General features: G+C 43.7%; 1 protein-coding gene across 2 annotated transcripts; it reads left to right on the top strand.

Annotated features, from left to right (window-relative positions):
- Window positions 1-458: 458 nt before the first annotated feature.
- On the top strand, window positions 459-9,432 carry LOC136484231 (uncharacterized). 2 transcript variants are annotated; one of them, XM_066481455.1, is made up of 14 exons: window positions 459-870; window positions 997-1,306; window positions 2,258-2,687; window positions 2,857-3,439; window positions 3,900-3,940; window positions 4,023-4,091; window positions 5,488-5,588; window positions 6,726-6,804; window positions 7,392-7,490; window positions 7,556-7,624; window positions 7,699-7,748; window positions 7,842-7,923; window positions 8,303-8,397; window positions 8,568-9,432. In XM_066481455.1, the coding sequence occupies exons 2-14, from the start codon at window positions 1,017-1,019 to the stop codon at window positions 8,698-8,700; spliced, it is 2,121 nt and encodes a 706-aa protein (XP_066337552.1). In that variant the 5' UTR covers window positions 459-870; window positions 997-1,016; the 3' UTR covers window positions 8,701-9,432. The 2 variants fall into 2 exon arrangements, with proteins under 2 accessions (XP_066337552.1, XP_066337551.1); XM_066481454.1 differs by having other exon boundaries at window positions 465-870; window positions 2,818-3,439; window positions 8,568-9,430.
- Window positions 9,433-17,832: the final 8,400 nt, after the last annotated feature.

Below are 17,832 nucleotides of genomic sequence, written 5' to 3'. Positions count from 1 at the left end.
CAACTTAAAGTTCAGGATCAAAAAGAAAGTTGAGATACCCTTCCTTTCATGGCTGCAAAACACTTTGCTCTAATAGTCTTGTTGTTTATCTTTTTCTTCTCTTTTTTTTTGTTTCTTGAGCTTGTGCTCTGCTTCCTGTAACCTGTACTTTATTTTGCTTTTACTTAATTTAATCTCCAGTGGGGGCTTTTGCCCCTCCTGTTTCTTAAAAAAAAAAACACTAGCAGGTACTCAGTACAGTAACTTCCAACACACACATGCGTCCAGAGTCCAGACTACAGAGTAGTATACTGAGGAATATTGCAGGGCCACACGATCCGGGATTAATAAAGGAACAAAGGTGCTTTCCGCCGACGATGGAGCAGACTTGCAGCTTGCCACAGTTGGGTCGACAGGGACACGGGCCGTCGCTGTAGAGATCATCCCCGGCACCACCACCCAATTCCAATTAGGATAAAGAAAGCATATAAATAATAAGCTGTGGCTGAGGGAATAAAGAGAAAGCGAGTCCAGAGGCAGGCGAGAGGAACAACCAAAGCAAAAGCCAAGAGAGATTGGGATTCACAGATTCCCTCTCCCTCCCTTCTCAATCCTCATTGCTGCATCTCCAGGCAACAGGGCTGCAGACGGAAGAACAGAGCAGCAGCAGCAGCAGGGGAGCAAGAACTCCTCTGGCTCCTGCTGACCGGGTTCCTCCCATTTCTGAATTCTTTTCTCTGTTAGGAGGCGTGTAGGAGCTCTGAATTCCAGTTCAGAAGCTTCCAGAAGGCAGGATTGAGCCAAATTGGCTCCCCGGATTGCCGGGAAGCCAACAAACGCCGCCGCTTTATGCTTCTTGGATCAGAGGACTCTTCGAGAAATCGATAAAAGGTGCCTTTCTTGCGGCCAACCGGGTCGCGGAAGCCTGTCCAAAGGCGCCAACTTTGCTGCCACCTTGCGGCGAGCTCTGGGAACGCGAACGCCGCTGATGCTTTGCCATTTGATACAATAACACAGCACCAGGCGCTCCGCCGGTGATGGCGGCGGAGGAGCTGCTGCGGAAGATACGGGAGCTGGAGGAGGGCCAGGCGGAGCTGAAGCGAGAGATTTCCAAGCTCGTGCCGGAGCAGCAGCAGGGCGCGCAGCAGCAACAGCACCACGCCTCGCGCCGCCCGCCGCGGCGCGCCCTCCCCGCGGCGCCGTTCCTGTCGTCGCGGCTGCAGCGCGTGGGCCGCATCGGGCTCACTGACCGCCAGCACATCAGGGCCCTGCACGCGCTGGGCCAGGCCGTGCATATCATTGCCCCCGGCGGGAAGCTCATTTACTGGTGAGGTTCCTTGCATTTGGTTGTCTGTGTACTCTGCACTACGAGTGTTCGGTGAAATGTCTGATAAGCGTTATGCAGAGGCTCAAACCAATCTTAGAGAACAGTAAGCATTCGTTATTTCTGTTGAAGTCTGGAAAACGATTTCGATCAATTTGCACTTTTTTCTAGTGGAGGTACCATTGTAGTGATGGTTGGTCGCTTGTAGCTTAGCGCCTTAGCCACTCCTGCTGCGTGCCTTTGAGTAAGAAGTAACTGATTTTGCGAATGTTAGCCTTGTAATTTACAGGAAACTATAGTTTTAGTGGGAGGGAACCTGTTGCAGCAGTAAACATGGTTTAATATTGGAATGGATGCTATGTCTCTTAGCTGGTTTCTAGTGATCATGCAACAGTGTTATGTGACCATGTTCAGCTCACCATGCGCATGGAAGTAGAATAAGTCAGAAAAGTTGGCTTAATATCTGCGCAAAATAATTAGTGTCAGGATATTTGATGCATCACTTACAGCTGATTAGCTAATTGTATAGACCGTTTTATATCCTAAGTCAAAGTTCTATGCTGCTTATTTGGTCAACCTGGGTGGCAATGGTGAAGATATATCATATGGCCTTTATGAGTATTTATTCAGTATACATTTTAAAACTTATTAAAAGGTTGTATGCACAATTGTACAATTTTTTGGAACGCAGCTTGAATGTTTGGTATGGGACTAACAGAATGTGTAGCGAGAAAATGTTGTTTATGTTGTGTTGGTACATATCTGGGTCCGAACTCATGGTGTTACTTGCTATATTCAATTACTGTACATACATTTCATTCTGATTGTTGTTTAGTTGGCTCAGGAAGCATGTAAAATTGTTAATGTAATCTGCAATTTAGCCTATACTTACTACCTCACTGTTGAACCCTACTGCTACTGCCTATTTTACAAAACACTCCAATCTTTATCTAGGAACCGGTATGCCGAACAAATGTATGGCTATTCTACATCAGAAGCAGTTGGTCAAGATGCCGTTGAATTATTGGTTCATCCTGATGATGCTCAGGCAGCAAACAATATCATCGGAAATATATTTATGGGGAAATGTTGGAGAGGGAAGTTTCCTGTTAAAAAGAAGTCAGGAGAACGGTTCTTCATTGTGGCCAATAATACTCCTTTGTATGATGATGATGGCAGTTTGGTGGGTCTCATTTGTCTCTCAGTTGATACGAAGACATTAGAGGATATAATGGGCCCTTCAACTTCAATGAGGTCCTATACACATCCAGCGAGGCCCCGGTTTCAAGTCAACAATCGGCCTAAATGCAATTTATTAAATAAAAGTTCCTTTGAGTCTGAGCAACCTGTCCAATCTTCTATAGCCTCCAAGATAACAACTTTGGTACGTGTACTTCTGAACAGACAAAAAAGGCTTTACTACTCAATTGCAGTAGAAAGTTTCTCTTGTGTCATTTCTTCTTAATTTATGTCCTAGTGTACTGTTTTCTTGATTTTTTAGAATAACACCACAGGCTAGCAAAGTTACAAACAGAGTTCGTTCTCGGATGAAGACAGGTCAGAACTGCAATGAACAATATGGTGGCGGTTCTGAGTATCAGTACTCTGAAGATGATTCCAAGAAAGAACTGGCATCTAGTGGAACAAACACCCCTAGAGGTGATGTACTGCATGATGGCTTTGTTAAAGGAGACCATTCCCCTGGGAAGTCGAGTAAAACAAGTAGTGATGACTCAGGGGATGGAAATGAAAGGCTTTACAAGATTAGTTCAAAGGCAGAGGAATTATTGGCCAATAAGGGGATATCGTGGCCTTGGAAAGGGCGCGAACAGAATGGTCCTGACAAGGGTCACATGAACTCATTGCAGTTCCATGATAAGCAAGACAATGACCAGATACATCTGGCTGGTCCAGAGTCAATTGTAATTCCAGACTACCAAGATTCTGATAGCACCCAGGAAAGCAAATATGAAGTAACGGGTAACTGGTGGTCTTTCACCAATGATAGCTTCAATAGTTTGGGCAGCAGTTTAAGTTCTGATAGCAGTGCTATTGAGAGAGTAGATCATGAAGCAGATTGCCTAGATTATGAGATTCTGTGGGAAGACCTAGTAATTGGAGAACAAGTAGGTCAAGGTATTCGCTTCTCATTCTGCAAATGCTTCTATTTGTCAGCAAATGTAGAAACACACTTCTCTTGCTTACTCGTGCTCCAAAAGATTTATGCATGCACAGACCTTACTTAAGCAACATGCTAAATTTGCTAATGGGGACACCTAAGCCCCTGGATATGAATTTTGCAGTTTCTTAATAATTTTGGTTTATGTGTTTTTCTTTGGCTGAATCCATATCACTGTTTCCTAAAATCTTCAAAGCATTTTAATTAATTCCATGCTTCACTATAGAATTGGTGGCATGAACTCCATATCATGATAATGTTACATTTTAAGGTCTTGCATATCATGACAGGGATGGCATTTTTCCTCCGTATGATCATGCATATAATCAGACATTATTAGTAACAATAAATCTTTTGTTTACTTATCATTCTGTTTTATAATAGATATATTTTGCTTATGCTATTCATGTTTGGCAGGTTCTTGCGGAACAGTGTATCATGCTCAGTGGTATGGCTCGGTATGTAACCTTACCTCTGTGAATATGCATGAATTTTTATTCTTAGTGACTGATTTTAGATTCTTATATTATTTCTTTGTAGGATGTAGCAGTTAAACTATTCTCTATGCAAGAATATTCAGAAGAAATAATAGATACCTTCAGACAAGAGGTAGACATTTATTAATCTATATATGCATGCATATGAACTTGATTTCCTTTTTCTTCTTTTTCTTGAAGCAATTCTATAGCAATTGTCGATGTAGATACTTCAGTACTAAAATTACGATACATACCATGGAAAAATGGTACATTACTTGACATGCAAATCATCATCGCACACTCTTTATCAGTTTTTTCCACAACACACTTAGTTTTTTGAAAACATTTTGCAGCATGCTTGGACCATTGTTAGCCAACCACTGCTGCACTCACATAAGGCATATCATGAGATATTTAGATATACAAAGTAGCTCCTCATCTTGTTAGTGCATTACAACAGTTACGTTTAGGCAAACCATTTTTAACTTCCACATAGGAAGGACAAGGAGAAATAAGCAAAGAGGGAATAAAGAGAGGAGATCAATATTGGATAAATCAACTCAGCAACACAAAATTCTGACACATGCAAACACATGGCATGGACCATGTTGTAGTAATATCACCATGTTGGCAATTAGCTCATCCAAGTATGATGCTTCTATGTCAGTGGATTGAGTCATGCTGCAAAGCATTCTTGCACTAGTTGGTCACTGTGGATGAGGACACACAACGAAGCATACAGACACAGGTTAGGTTGATTACTAAGTCGCAGAAGCAGAAAGCAAGAACTTTCTGAACAATTCCTTGAGGCCATTTTCAGCATAATTTTATAGTAACTCAAGATTTGTTTTGCTCTGATGCATTCACAAACTGAACAGATTTGAACCATCCTGAAATTATGTCTATGTGTCAACTCAGGACATGACATGATGGTGTTCTATAATCACTGGGTAACTGGGTGGGATATGCTTGGCATTTATATTTCCACTTTCTAATATATTTTTCCTTGATCGAATGCACATCCAGGAAGTCTCCTGCTAGTTTTGCAGGATGGGTAAGAATTTTTTGTGACTTTATATTGTTGACGACAGGTGTTACATATCAGAGGGTGTTATAGGCTTTAATTCACTGAACTGCTTTAAAGTTTTTGCTTGCCATCTTGCAGGCGTTAAAATAAAGTTTTTTTTATCTTGTAGCGGGATCTTTTTTGTTGCTCTCATATCTTGAATTTTTTAAAAATTTCATATTCTCTATATGCTTATGCTGATCTGTGTCAGATGTGCAATATTTTGCTTCCATTATGACTTGTAAGCTTCTGAAGGGAAAATGTTGGTAGGACTTTCATGTACCCAAAGAAACCATAAACAATCTTTTCGCTCTTGTATGCTTTTTCTGTAAAACCCAAAAAGGAATACACTGTTGACAATTCTTAGTGTTATCTTTTGCTTATTGTGTTTCTGTAGACTATGGGCTATACTATTCATTATGTTGTTAATTTTCTAAATCCATATCCTTCATACGTGCAGGTATCACTGATGAAGAAACTACGTCATCCAAATATTATACTCTTCATGGGTGCAGTTGCATCTCCAGAACGACTTTGTATTATTACAGAATTTCTTCCACGGTGTGTTTTAATCTCTTACAAGTAAAGTTGTCAGAACACCAAGTTATGACTAAAGGACCATTTGTCCATTTGCATATTCTTATGTGATTGTTACTTCTATTCTGTTGGTATAATGGGATTAACCTATACAGTTTGATTTATTATATAGCTTTATAAAAAACTCATCTAGGGGGAGAAATGTCAACCCTAGGATTAATAATATATAGAAGGTGAGAATCAAACCCTTCTTGGCTCACAACCACCCCTACTAACCAATATGAGTCACTATAATGTTAAGGGGCCTATGTCAAGTTGTGAAATCTGAGTAGTAAACACCTGGTTTTCTATACTGGGCTGGAAATCAAAGGATATGTCCTGTTTAATATTTTCAGGTGTGAAATTTCAAATATGTACATCTCATATTGAAGAATTGGAAATTCCAAACCATAGATTATTTACCAATGATGACAGAAATGGTTTTGTCAATCTGACACTTCCGAAGTTCCCATGTCCTTCACATCCAATTAACATGGTGCATCATGTATTGTTGTAGTCCCTTGTATATTGATAGGATTAGTCTGCAGAAATCCATTATCCAATTATAAACCAATGGGCCATATACCTTGACCTAATTTAAGACCCTTGGCTTATGTTGCAATTATTCTAATGCCTCTAGACCTAAGTGTAATGCTTGTAATATCGATTGTAATCTTTGGGGATATCCTTGTTTAAAGTATTTAGCACTGACAAAAAAATCTGGGTCCATCAACTGTTTGTTTTATTGTTCTTACGGTCTTACCACATTCACTAATTGTAGGTCTATTACCCAGTTGTTAGCCACTCAGTAACTGGGATATGAGATTTTTTCAGTTACTTGTAGTTCTTTCGCGAAGATGGTTGTTTGGTTGGAGTTACTAGTTCAGTGAAAGTTAATAGTAACAGTCGTTTTCAGTATTAGATCACTACACTTCATTGTCAAATTATTCCTGCATCATTTTTGCACTAACTGAACAAGCTTTCCCATCAATTGCAATATTTTTTGGTACTACAATTAAATATCAGCTTTTATAATCTTCTACAGTTGTTTACAAGCACAAAAGAGCAAAGCATTTATTGTCCCCTTGCTCCATTCCACACTTTGCTGTTTCCATGTCGCAGGGGGAGTTTGTTCCGCTTACTTCAAAAGAACACTGCCAAGCTGGATCCAAGACGGCGAGTTCACATGGCTATAGACATTGTGAGTGCTGTTTATCTTTCCATAAAGTTTTGGGAAATTGCAAGCCAAATAAATTCTAGTATTTTTTTTTGTAATTAACACAGTGAATTAGCAGAGAACTGGATAAACATTCTTTTATTGTGCTGACAAGAAGCATAATGAATAAACAGAGAAGCATTACAGTGTCATTAATTGTTGACAGGCATGTATCAGAGAAGTCAAACTTCACATAAACTTGCCATATCAGTTAGCTTCCGTGTATGAAAATACGTATAACATGGTATATAGTCTTGTACTTAATGCAGTGCTACGTGATTTTGAAAATACATTCACAATTTAAGTGATTCTGCTGTGACATAAGAAAAAACTAGAGCAACTTACGAGGAACTAGGTAGCTCGATATTAAGAACCCAAATTCGCCTGATGAGGACTTGAACTTTGGTGGTCTGGGTGTAGAACCACATCATCACTCAGTTTCTTTCTGGGACTCTGAATCACTTGATACAAAAAATGGCTTGGTAATTTGTATAAATATAAGTAATATCTTGGCTGTACACGAGCTTATGTAGCATTATTGGTTTTAGAACACACTGTTTCTATTTTTGCAGGCAAGGGGTATGAATTATCTTCACCATTGTAGCCCTCCTATTGTTCACCGTGATCTAAAATCATCAAATTTGTTGGTTGACAAGAACTGGACTGTAAAGGTAACACTTGAATTCAAGTTCTCCAATCGCCATGCTTTCTTTTCTCATTTATGTTGTTCAATCAGGTTGCAGATTTTGGTCTTTCACGTCTAAAACTCGAAACGTTTTTGCGAACAAAAACTGGAAAAGGAACGGTGAGTAAAAAAATTTACTTGATAATGTCATGAACTTTGATCTACAAAATCTGATAATTAGCTTTTCTATGCAGCCACAATGGATGGCCCCAGAGGTGTTACGTAATGAACCTTCAGATGAAAAGTACGTTCAACAAAGACATTGTTGACATTGTGTGCGCCTCCAATTGGCTTTAGGATTGGTAGATACTGATCTTTTTGTTCTTGGTAAATATAGGTCTGACGTGTACAGCTATGGGGTTATTCTATGGGAACTTGTGACCCAGAAGATACCCTGGGATAATCTCAATACAATGCAGGTAAATTGTCCCAGTGCATTTGTCTTTTAGTCTTTTGGTTAGGCATGCATGGACTTCTATCGTATTGTTTGGTGCCTTTTTTCTGCTCTAGCGGGTCGAGCTAGGCAGACAATTTTGTTGAGAAGAACAACTAACTAGGTACAAATAGTAATAAGTAACTAAAGTTGGTCTCTTTGCTTCTATGTGCATTGTTTTTTTTTTTTTTTTTTTTTTTTTTTGAGGAAACAGGAGGGGCCAATCGAGGCCCCTACTGGATTCTATATTTCTATGTGCATTGTCTTTTATGTGTGACTGCTAGACCAACATTCATCGCCATCAGTGGAGTACTATCCTTGCGCCCTGCTCATACAATCAATTCTGTGACACCCCCATGCTGCAGGTTATCGGAGCCATTGGTTTTATGGATGAGAGGTTGGACATTCCAAGCGATACAGATCCTAAATGGGCATCGATGATTGAGAGTTGTTGGGATAGGTAAGCATATTGCTTTTTCCTACTAAGCAACAATTGACTAGTTGAATGCATATGTGGAGTTCATGTTTGAAGATCATAGAAGCCCAAATCATCTTTGAGAAAATCATAGTTTCATTCTGATGAGCAGTGTGATTAGCAGTCCCTAATGCGTGTATTCTTTACTTGAGCAGCGACCCACAAAAACGCCCTTCGTTCCTAGAGCTCCTGGACAGGCTTAGGGACCTGCAAAAGCAGTACAGCCTGCAGGCTCAGATGCAGCGTAACCTGTCTGCCGACGCTCTGCTGAAAGGCTCTGTGAAATGAGCACTGAGGAATGGTAGCTCTAAACCTAATGGAACATGGCACTGGACATTATCGGCGACCAGAGCGAACAAACAGGGTGGTTCATCGACGGCGTAGCGTGCTAATGATGAAGGCTGGCTCTACGTGCCATCTTCGCCCCCTTGGTAGAAGAGGAGCTGCGGTCAGAGTTGGAGGTTGTAGCAGCAAAAGTGGTGCATGGCTTCCTGTATCTCAAGGCCTGAAGATTCAGAATGCAGTAAGGGGGTGTTTAGTACGCGAAATGAAAATTTTTAAATGTCACATCGGATGTTTCGAAGATGTCAGAAGGGGTTTTCGGATACTAATAAAAAAAACTAATTACATAGCTCGCCTGGAAACTGCGAGACAAATTTATTAAGCCTAATTAATCCATCATTAGCGCATGTTAGTTACTGTAGCACTTATGGCTAATCATGGACTAATTAGTCTTAAAACATTCGTCTCGCGATTTCCAACCAAACTGTGCAATTAGTATTTTTCGTCTATATTTAATATTTTATGCATGTGCCGTAAGATTCGATATGATAGTTTGGGGTGAAAATTTTTAGGAACTAAACCAGGCCTCATCTTCGGCCAAGAAGGCCGGACACTTCTGAAAAGAGAATGGCCAAGAAGGCCGGACTACTTTTTTTGTATTTACGCCCCAATTTTTCAAGGGGAAAAATTGAATTGTTCATACATTGTATACTTAGTTTTGATAACGTTCTTGTGTGCACACATAGAACCTATAAATTATACATAATAATCATTAAAATAAGCAGAGGCTGACCTAAATCAATGAGGTTGTCCTGTAAAAATAAGTCCAAACAACTAGAAAAATCTAACAAAGACATGTAAATGCTCTAATGTTTTTTCGGTTCTGAAACCGTAAATATAAGAGTTGGGTAAACTTGAGATAATGCAAGTCCTGAAGTGTGATCATCATCGATTCATGGATGGTTGGGTCCTTGACAATGTGACCCATTGGGCCATACCGTGGTGTTTGGTGAACCCATAATCAAATTCCAAATGCACGACTGTTATAGAGAGTGTTCCACCAAACATGGGAAAGTGACATTTGTTCCACATTATACAGATGAGTAATGAGTTGTTACGAATCGAAAAATGTAGAAACAGGCCCAACTTAAGAGACAATAAAGTTTGAGCTAGAAAAAGCTTTATTTAAATATTTTTTTAAAAAATAGGAAAAGCTAGAGGTCGGCATGATGCCAGATTGGTACTACTAGTCTACTACTAATTTGAAACATAATAAGAACTAAAAAGACCCTGTGCCACAGTTAATCCACAGGACCTGTGCCACGTCAGCTTGACGGCACCCTCACTACCGGAATCCTCAAATTTGCCGAGTATTTTTGGGTTTGCCGAGTGTATTCCCTCGGGCACTCGGCAAACAAGTTCTTTGCCGAGTGCCACGACAGAAACACTCGGCAAAAAAAAAAACACTCGGTAAATAGGGCGTTTTGCCGAGTGTCAAAAAAAAACACTCGGCAAAGAGGTGGTTTGCCGAGTGTTAAAAAAACACTCGGCAAAGAAATAAAATCTTTTTTCTGAAAAAGAAAAAGAAGAAAAAATATTTTTTTGCCGAGTGCTCAGATCTAGAACACTCCGCAAAAAAAAGGAGAAGAAAAAAATGAAAAAAAAACTTTGCCGAGTGCCCGATCTGGAACACTCGGCAAAAAAAAATTCCTTACTTAACCGCGTCCCCAGCACCCCCACACCTCCCGTCCCCACCCCTTCTCTCTCCTCCCTTCCCCCAGCGCCCCCTCTCCTCTCGACGGCGCCGCCTCCCTCCCCTACCTTCTTCCCCGGCGGCCGGCCCCTCCCCTCCTTCCCCTTCTTCTTCCACTCCGGCCGTCGGCCCCTCCCCTCCCTCCCCTTCTTCTTCCGCGCCGGTGGCCGGCCCCTCCCCTCCCTCCCCTTCTTCTTCCCCGCCAGATCCGGCCCCTCCCCTCCCCTCCTCCCTTCTTCCATGCCATCGATCTGGGCCCTCTCTTTTTCCCTGCCCCTCCCTTCTTCCCTAGTTCCCCCCTCCCGTACCTTCTTCCCTGGCGCGGCCTCCCCACCGGCGAGATCTGGTGGCCGATGCCGCCCTCTCCTTCCCTCCCTCCCCCAACGGTGAGATCCAGGGAGGGGGCCCGGCGGCGGCGCACCCCAGGCGGTGGTGGAGGGGTGGACCGGCGTTGCGGGCGCGGCACGGCGGCGTGGCTTTGTGGGCGGGGAGTGGCGTGGCGTGGCGCGGTGGAGCTGCCTCTCCTTCCTCAGTGGCCCCCTCCTTCCCCGGCGGCCCCCCTCGCCGGATCCGACGCCCTCTCCCTGGATCCGACGCCCCCTCCTTTCCTGGCGGCGTGGTGGCGCGGATCTGGGCTTTGGTGGCGGCGGGCGGCGGGCTTCGTGGTGCTGGCGTGGTGGTGGTGTTGGTGGTGCGTGGGTGTGCTGGCAGTAGCGTGGTGGCGGATCTGGGCGCTGAAGGAGGCGGCGGCTGTGGTGGGCGGCGGCCGGTGGCAGCCGTGGTTTTTTTTATTTTTTGCCGAAAATGTTTGCCGAGTGTTTTTTGGGCACTCGGCAACGTCTTTGCCGAGTATACGACAAAAAACACTCGGCAAACTAGCGTTTGCCGTAAAATGATTTGCCGAGTGTTTTTGGGCTTCACCGAGTGCCCCTGGCACACGGCAAAGCTCGTGAATCCAGTAGTGCCTGAGGTAATCCAGGTAGTAGGGGCCACACCGCATGGGGCCTTTCCTGACGACGGCGCCGGTGGTCGGGTCCGTCACGTCGCAGGTCCAGGGGCCGAACCCGACGGCGAACCCCCGGCGCGCGAGCTCGCCCACGGAGACGACGACGGTGCGCTGGCCGAGCCCGGGGACGTGCCGGAAGTCCGGGACGTCGAAGTGCGGCGTGGCCAGCCTCCCCAGCGCGGCGACGGGGTGGACGCCCAAGGCCTCCGCCTGTCCCGGAGCAGGAGCCCGGACGTCGGCGAGCAGCCCGACGTCGCCCGTTGCGTGCATCGGGATGAAGCTCTCCAGGGTGACGTCAAGGATCTGATCGCCGGGCTTCGCCGCAGGGCTCGCCACCGTGGAGGGATGCTGCTGCTGCATGGTGCGGCGGTACAGTCGTGGGATCAGAGGCGACGAGCGGCGGCTGCACCGTATTTATCTCTTGTTGCCCGGCCGGGGTCCTGTGCTCGGAGACCGATGGATGTAGTACTGTGCAAAAATAATTGGGACGGCTTTATTATGTCTCAGGCTAATGTGGAAGGAAGGGAAAGATGCACCTAGGGATGAAAAACCTCCTTAAATAACTAAATGACTATTCAAATAATATCCCATGAAATTTCCACCTTGAAAAAAGTCATAAATTTTAAGGGAATTTGAGTTTCCAAAAGAGCCTTAGGTGCGGCGCGCCGGTGTTCATTATATAGCCAGCTCAATCGATATCCATACATGTCCTAGTAGAATAAATCTATCTCTTCCGTTGACACAGACGCGGGTGTTTTATATTTAAGTGCTAATTCGAAAGCAAAGGAGGAGACAAACCCAGGGATAGAAAACCCTCCATAAATAACTAAATTGGTATTATCTCCTTGAATTTCTTACCCTAAAAAATGTCATGGATTTTAAAGGGACTTGAGTTTCCAAAAGGGGTCTAACTGACAAATACATGGATATTGGCCAGTGTAGTCTTAATGAGTCAAGTATAAGGTATCCGAAACGGCTTTCTATAGGACAAAAAATTTTCCACCTTGAGTTGTAAAATCTATCTATACCTACCTAATATTAGGATGCATTTGGTTGCTTGGATATCCAGTGTTTTGTTTGGTGGATCACTGGGATAAAGAAATCCCTATATAGGGAATATACCATAAGATACTGGATTTCCTGGTTCGTAAAAATCTAGCGGACCAGCTTATGCATGTCTTCTGGTCTTTGTCATTAGTAAATAAATTAAGCATTATTAGTATGTTATATTATTATTTAGTAATTATGATGATATGATTAGTTTTGATAAGTGCTAATACGTTGATTAGTGCATATTTCGTTTGCTAATTACGTTATTATGGTGCTAATTAACATATTTATTTTAAATTAGTGATTATCATGACTAACATATGTAGGATAGCTAGGAATGCTAATCCAAATAGACTTATTTTTGTTTGAAAATCAGATTATATAGTTTTTCCAAATCGTTTTTGGATGAAACAATTTTTTCCTGGCTTTCCCCATGTACGTGATGGTTTCCGTTTATGTTTTGCAACTTTTTTTTGCGGTTGTTTCTGTTTTAGAGGAAATAATAGTACAGGTATAAAATAGAAAAAGAATATGATCCCAATCTTGGAGAAGGGTACCTTCTTGGTTCTCACATGTCCTTATAGTTGGCCAACAGGTCGGCCTGGCTTGGCACGGCATGGCATGGGCACGGGCTAGGCATGGCCCATAGAGGGTTAGGCCGGCACGGCATGCTGTGCCACCGGGCCGTGTCTAGCCTTCGGCCCAAGCACGGCACTATGGGCCTTAATTTGTGTCGTGCTGGCCCACGAAGCACTGCTAGATCTGCAGGCCGGGCCGGCCCAAAGCCCGTTGATCTTAAGGCACCTCAAAATTCTTCTCATCCAACAGTTAGCACATATTCATTCATTCAAATTTCAAAATTTCAATTCATAAGTCAAGAACTTCTAAGTCACAAACTGATCACAGATTCTAATCCAACACTCAACAAACTCCAAATGACCATATTCTTCTCAGATTCTAACTTCTAAAGTCAAGAACTAAGCAAACTCCAAAATTCTTATTCTCATCCAACACTCAGCCACAAACTGATCACACACAGATTCTAACTTCTAAGTCAAGAACTTAGCAAACTCCAAATGACCAAATCCAACAAAACAAAAGACACCAAAGGAGATAAGATAAATGAGTTGTTTGTGCAATGCTGCCTTGTTAAAAACCTTTCTAGATAAAACTCACCTTGTGAGAAACCCTAGAAAGGAAAAAAGAGTGCAGCACAACTCTTAATAAGTCTTCCATCATTGTTCAAAGGTCCCAAGTCACACTTGTCACAGTCACAGATGATAGATACAAAATGGAGATAACAGATTAACTACCAGCAGCCCTAGTCCTAGATGTACCAGCCCTAGATGAACCAGCCCCAGCCCCAGCCCCAGATGAACCAGCAGTACCAATAGCCACATCTGCATCATCATCAAGGTACAGATTCTTGAAGGAGTCCTCTAGCTCTTGGTTATCAACAGTATGTTATAATATGCTTTCTCCCAACTCCCAATCTTTTATGCAGGTCAGCATCTCCATAGTTTCAGGAAACAGACGGCGTCGCCGCTCTTCGATTATCCTTCCTATCAAGCTAAAATATGATCCCGAAGAGACAGTAGAAACAGGAATAGATATAATATCTCTAGCTATTATAGATAGGACTGGATAGGTTAGTTTGTGGTCACGCCACCAGAGAAGTAAATCAAAATCATCCTTATATGCAATGATATTGTCACTATCCAGATAAACTGAGAGCTCACTAGCAGTAGAAGCAGATGAAGATAAAGTGGGGGCACAGGCAGGGGAAGGACCAACAATAGATCTAGGGCCTCCAAAGATTCTTCCCCGTGCCTGTTTTCTCTTACATGTATGGCTTGCAAGCTGTGCAACCCTTTGACTCCTAGCTGCACCAAACTTTCTCTCATATTTGTTAAATAACTTGTAAATTTCAGTTTTCACATCAGCATAATATGAAGTATAATCACAACTAGTGCTCTCTTTAAGTAATTCCAGGACTCTAAATAAACCTCTCATCTTAGCTCCAGGATCAAGAATGAATGCATATGAATATAACAGAGGTATATGCTGCCAGTATTTAAGGAATTTAATCTTCATAGGATATACAATAACAATTAGATTTTGATCTTGTTCACTTGCATGTAAATGAGAAGCAATTTCTAGCAAATGGTGCAGGATAAGTGGACTAGTTGGATAGTAAATACCAGAAAGAACAACAGTTGAGTCATAAAATAGTTCTAGAAACTCCAATATCTTTTCAGCTATATGGAGTTCAGCCGTCGAAGCAGACTGGGGTCCCAGTCGCCATCGTCCCTTCACCACCGTCGCCGTCCAGATCGAACAAGGCAGCAACGTCCTCTTGGGTGTCGTCGTCGTCCTCAGGTGCCAGGCCTACCGCGATGAGATCGTTGTTGCCAATGAGCGGCTAGATGATCTCATCATCAGCACCAGCTATGCCGCCCTCAACCGTAGAGGGCTCTCCAGCACCGTTCCTCAATGGTGCGCAGGGCCACCTTGGTCGCTCTATGCCATAGCTAGAGGACGACGCATCGGCTACCGACCTACGTAAATACATGGAGGAGGAGGAAAACAATATATCAGAATAGATCAATGGAAGAAGAGGAGGGTTACGGTTAGGGATGTACTTGCGGAACCGGAGCCCGATGCCAGAGAAGACGAGGGACACCCAGAGAAGACGACACACTGGTTAGAAAGACGGCGAGCGGCGGAGGAGGGGCAGATGGGGTCACAAACTCACATAATCACTGAGATCTAGAGGGGAGATAGAGATAGGGAGAAGGGAGAGGCGGAGAGGGAGCAAGGTGGGGATCAAGTAGGAGGAGTAGGGAGCTGCTCGCCGGTGGCAGGCGGGGTTAGGGTTGTACTGTACTATACCTGCGCAACCGGAGCCTGGTGCCGGACAAGATGACAGCCACCCAGAGAAGACGACACACCGATTAGAAGGATGATGAGCGGTGGAGGAGGGGTAGACGGGGACACGAACTCACATAATCTATGAGATCTAGAGGGGAGATAGGGATAGGGAGAACCATAGAAGGGAGAGGCGAAGAGGGAGAGGGAGTAGGGAGGTGAAAGCTCTAGTTTGGTTTTGGTGAATTGATGAAACCCTAAGTGCTAACCTAGTTTATCAAGTGATCATGAGATAGGTAGCACACTCCAAGTGGTGAAGCAAATGAAGATCATAGCATGATGATGATGATGGCATGGTGATGATCAAGTGCTTCGACTTGGAAAGAAGAAAGAGAAAAACAAAAAGCTCAAGGCAAAGGTATATTTTGTATGAGCTATTTTGTTTTGGTGATCAAGACACTTAGAGAGTGTGATCACATTTAAGTTTGATAGCCATACTATTAAGAGGGGTGAAACTCGTATCGGAATGCGGTTATCAAAGTGCCACTAGATGCTCTAACTCATTGCATATGCATTTAGGATCTAGTGGAGTGCTAACACCCTTGAAAATGTTTGTGAAAATACGCTAACACATGTGCACAAGGTAATACACTTGGTGGTTGGCACATTTGATCAAGGGTGGTAAAGTTTGGGTGCAAGTGTAAGAAACTCCACTAGCAAAGTGTCCGCCCGTAGAGTGCGGATAGTCCGACGGTGCCACCGGCGCCCTAGACAGAAAAGACGGAGGTCACTGTGAGTGACCGGACGCTGGACTCGGTTGGACCGGAGCTTCCGGTCAGTGGCAGCAGAGGACGTGCATTTCGGTCTCATGACCGGACACTAAGTCGCTCAGTGACCGGACGCTAGCAGGGTGCGTCCGGTCAGTGCTAACGTAGGGCGTACAGAGGAGACATTGTGTGACCGGACGCTGGCTGTGTCCGATCAAGCATGACCAGACGGGTCCGGTTGGGAAAAATCGTGTTTGGAACCTTACAGGAAACGACCGGATGCTAAGGTCCAGCGTCCGGTCACTTTCTAACTGACGCGTCCGGTCAACAGATGACCGTTGAAATTTGATGAACAATATTTGAAGCAGGGGACACATGGCGTGAATCACGTGACTGGACGCTGAGGGCCAGCGTCCGGTCGATTGGACCAGAGCGTCCGGTCACCCCGCGTTGTGCCTAGTGAAGGGGTACAACGACTCTATTTTGTGGGGGCTTCTATTTAAGCCCCATGGCCGGCTCAAGCTCACTCTCTTGGCCATTTGCATTGACATAGCAACCTTGTGAGCTTAGCCAAAGCCCTCCCACTCATTTCCATCATTGATTCATCATCATAGTGAGATTGGGAGTGATCCAAGTGCATTGCTTGAGTGATTGCATCTAGAGACACTTGGTGTTCGTGTTTCGCTGTGGATTTTGCTTGTTACTCTTGGTGGTTGCCGCCACCTAGATGGCTTGGAGCAGCGAGGATCGTTGAGCGGAGGTGGTGATTGTCTCTGGCTCCGATCGTGGTGATTGTGAGGGGTTCTTGACCTTTCCCTGGTGGAGTGCCAAAAGGTACTCTAGTGGATTGCTCATGGCTTGTGTGATCCTCATCTTGTGTTGGTTGTGCAGCACCCTATTGAGGGTTTGGCGTGTGAAGCCAATTAGCGCGTGAACCTCCAAGTGAGTGAATCGCCACAATGAGGAGTAGCTTGCCGGCAAGCAAGTGAACCTCGGTAAAAAATCATTGTGTTCATCATTGATTCCGAGGTGATTGGTCTTCATTGTTATTCATCCTTGTGATTGATTGGTTTCTTCATCAACACGGTGGTATAACCTTCTTGATCACTCTCTTTACTTTACCGTAAACTAGTTGACAAGCTCTTTAGTGTAGCTAGTTGTGAGAGCTTGCTTGGTTGGTTGGTGTGGCTCTTTAGTTAGCCTTTGAGAGCACACTAACATAGGGTAGTGTCATAGCTATTGTGTGAATAGACACTATCTAAACTAGAATTGTGGTAGGTGGCTTGTATTTTGAGTAGGCTAGCGCAACACTTGCTTCGCCTCATAATTATCTAACCATTTTGTTAAGTGTTGTTGTAGAAATTGTATTAGGCTATTCACCCCCCTCTAGCCATTAGGACCTTTCAAGTGGTATCGGAGCCGAGGTCACCGTTATTTGAGGCTTAACAACCTTCGGTGTTAAAATGGCTCAAATCAACAACACCAAGAAGCCACCCCAATTTGATGGCTCAAATTATTCTTATTGGAAGTCAAAGATTACCACACATATCAAGTCAATCAATAGAAAGGTGTGGAAGGTGGTAGAAATCAAAATTGAGATTGGTGATCCAGAAAATCCCACCGCCGCCGAAGAAGTGCTTCTCCAAAACAATGACATTGCTCTAAGTGCCATTCATGATGCAATTGATATGAGA

This window comes from Miscanthus floridulus, chromosome 9 (assembly GCF_019320115.1).
Source record: "Miscanthus floridulus cultivar M001 chromosome 9, ASM1932011v1, whole genome shotgun sequence".
NCBI classification, from domain to species: Eukaryota; Viridiplantae; Streptophyta; class Magnoliopsida; order Poales; family Poaceae; genus Miscanthus; species Miscanthus floridulus.
This window is presented reverse-complemented; position numbering and strand designations above follow the sequence as displayed.

What these genes read in the sequence shown, in the direction of transcription:
- LOC136484231 (XM_066481454.1), top strand. Translation starts at nt 1,017, where the DNA reads ATGGCGGCGGAGGAGCTGCTGCGGAAGATACGGGAGCTGGAGGAGGGC. An exon ending in GGCGGGAAGCTCATTTACTG is followed by an intron (nt 1,307 to 2,257) that starts GTGAGGTTCCTT and finishes ATCTTTATCTAG; the next exon opens with GAACCGGTATGCCGAACAAA. An exon ending in TTCACATGGCTATAGACATT is followed by an intron (nt 6,805 to 7,391) that starts GTGAGTGCTGTT and finishes CTATTTTTGCAG; the next exon opens with GCAAGGGGTATGAATTATCT.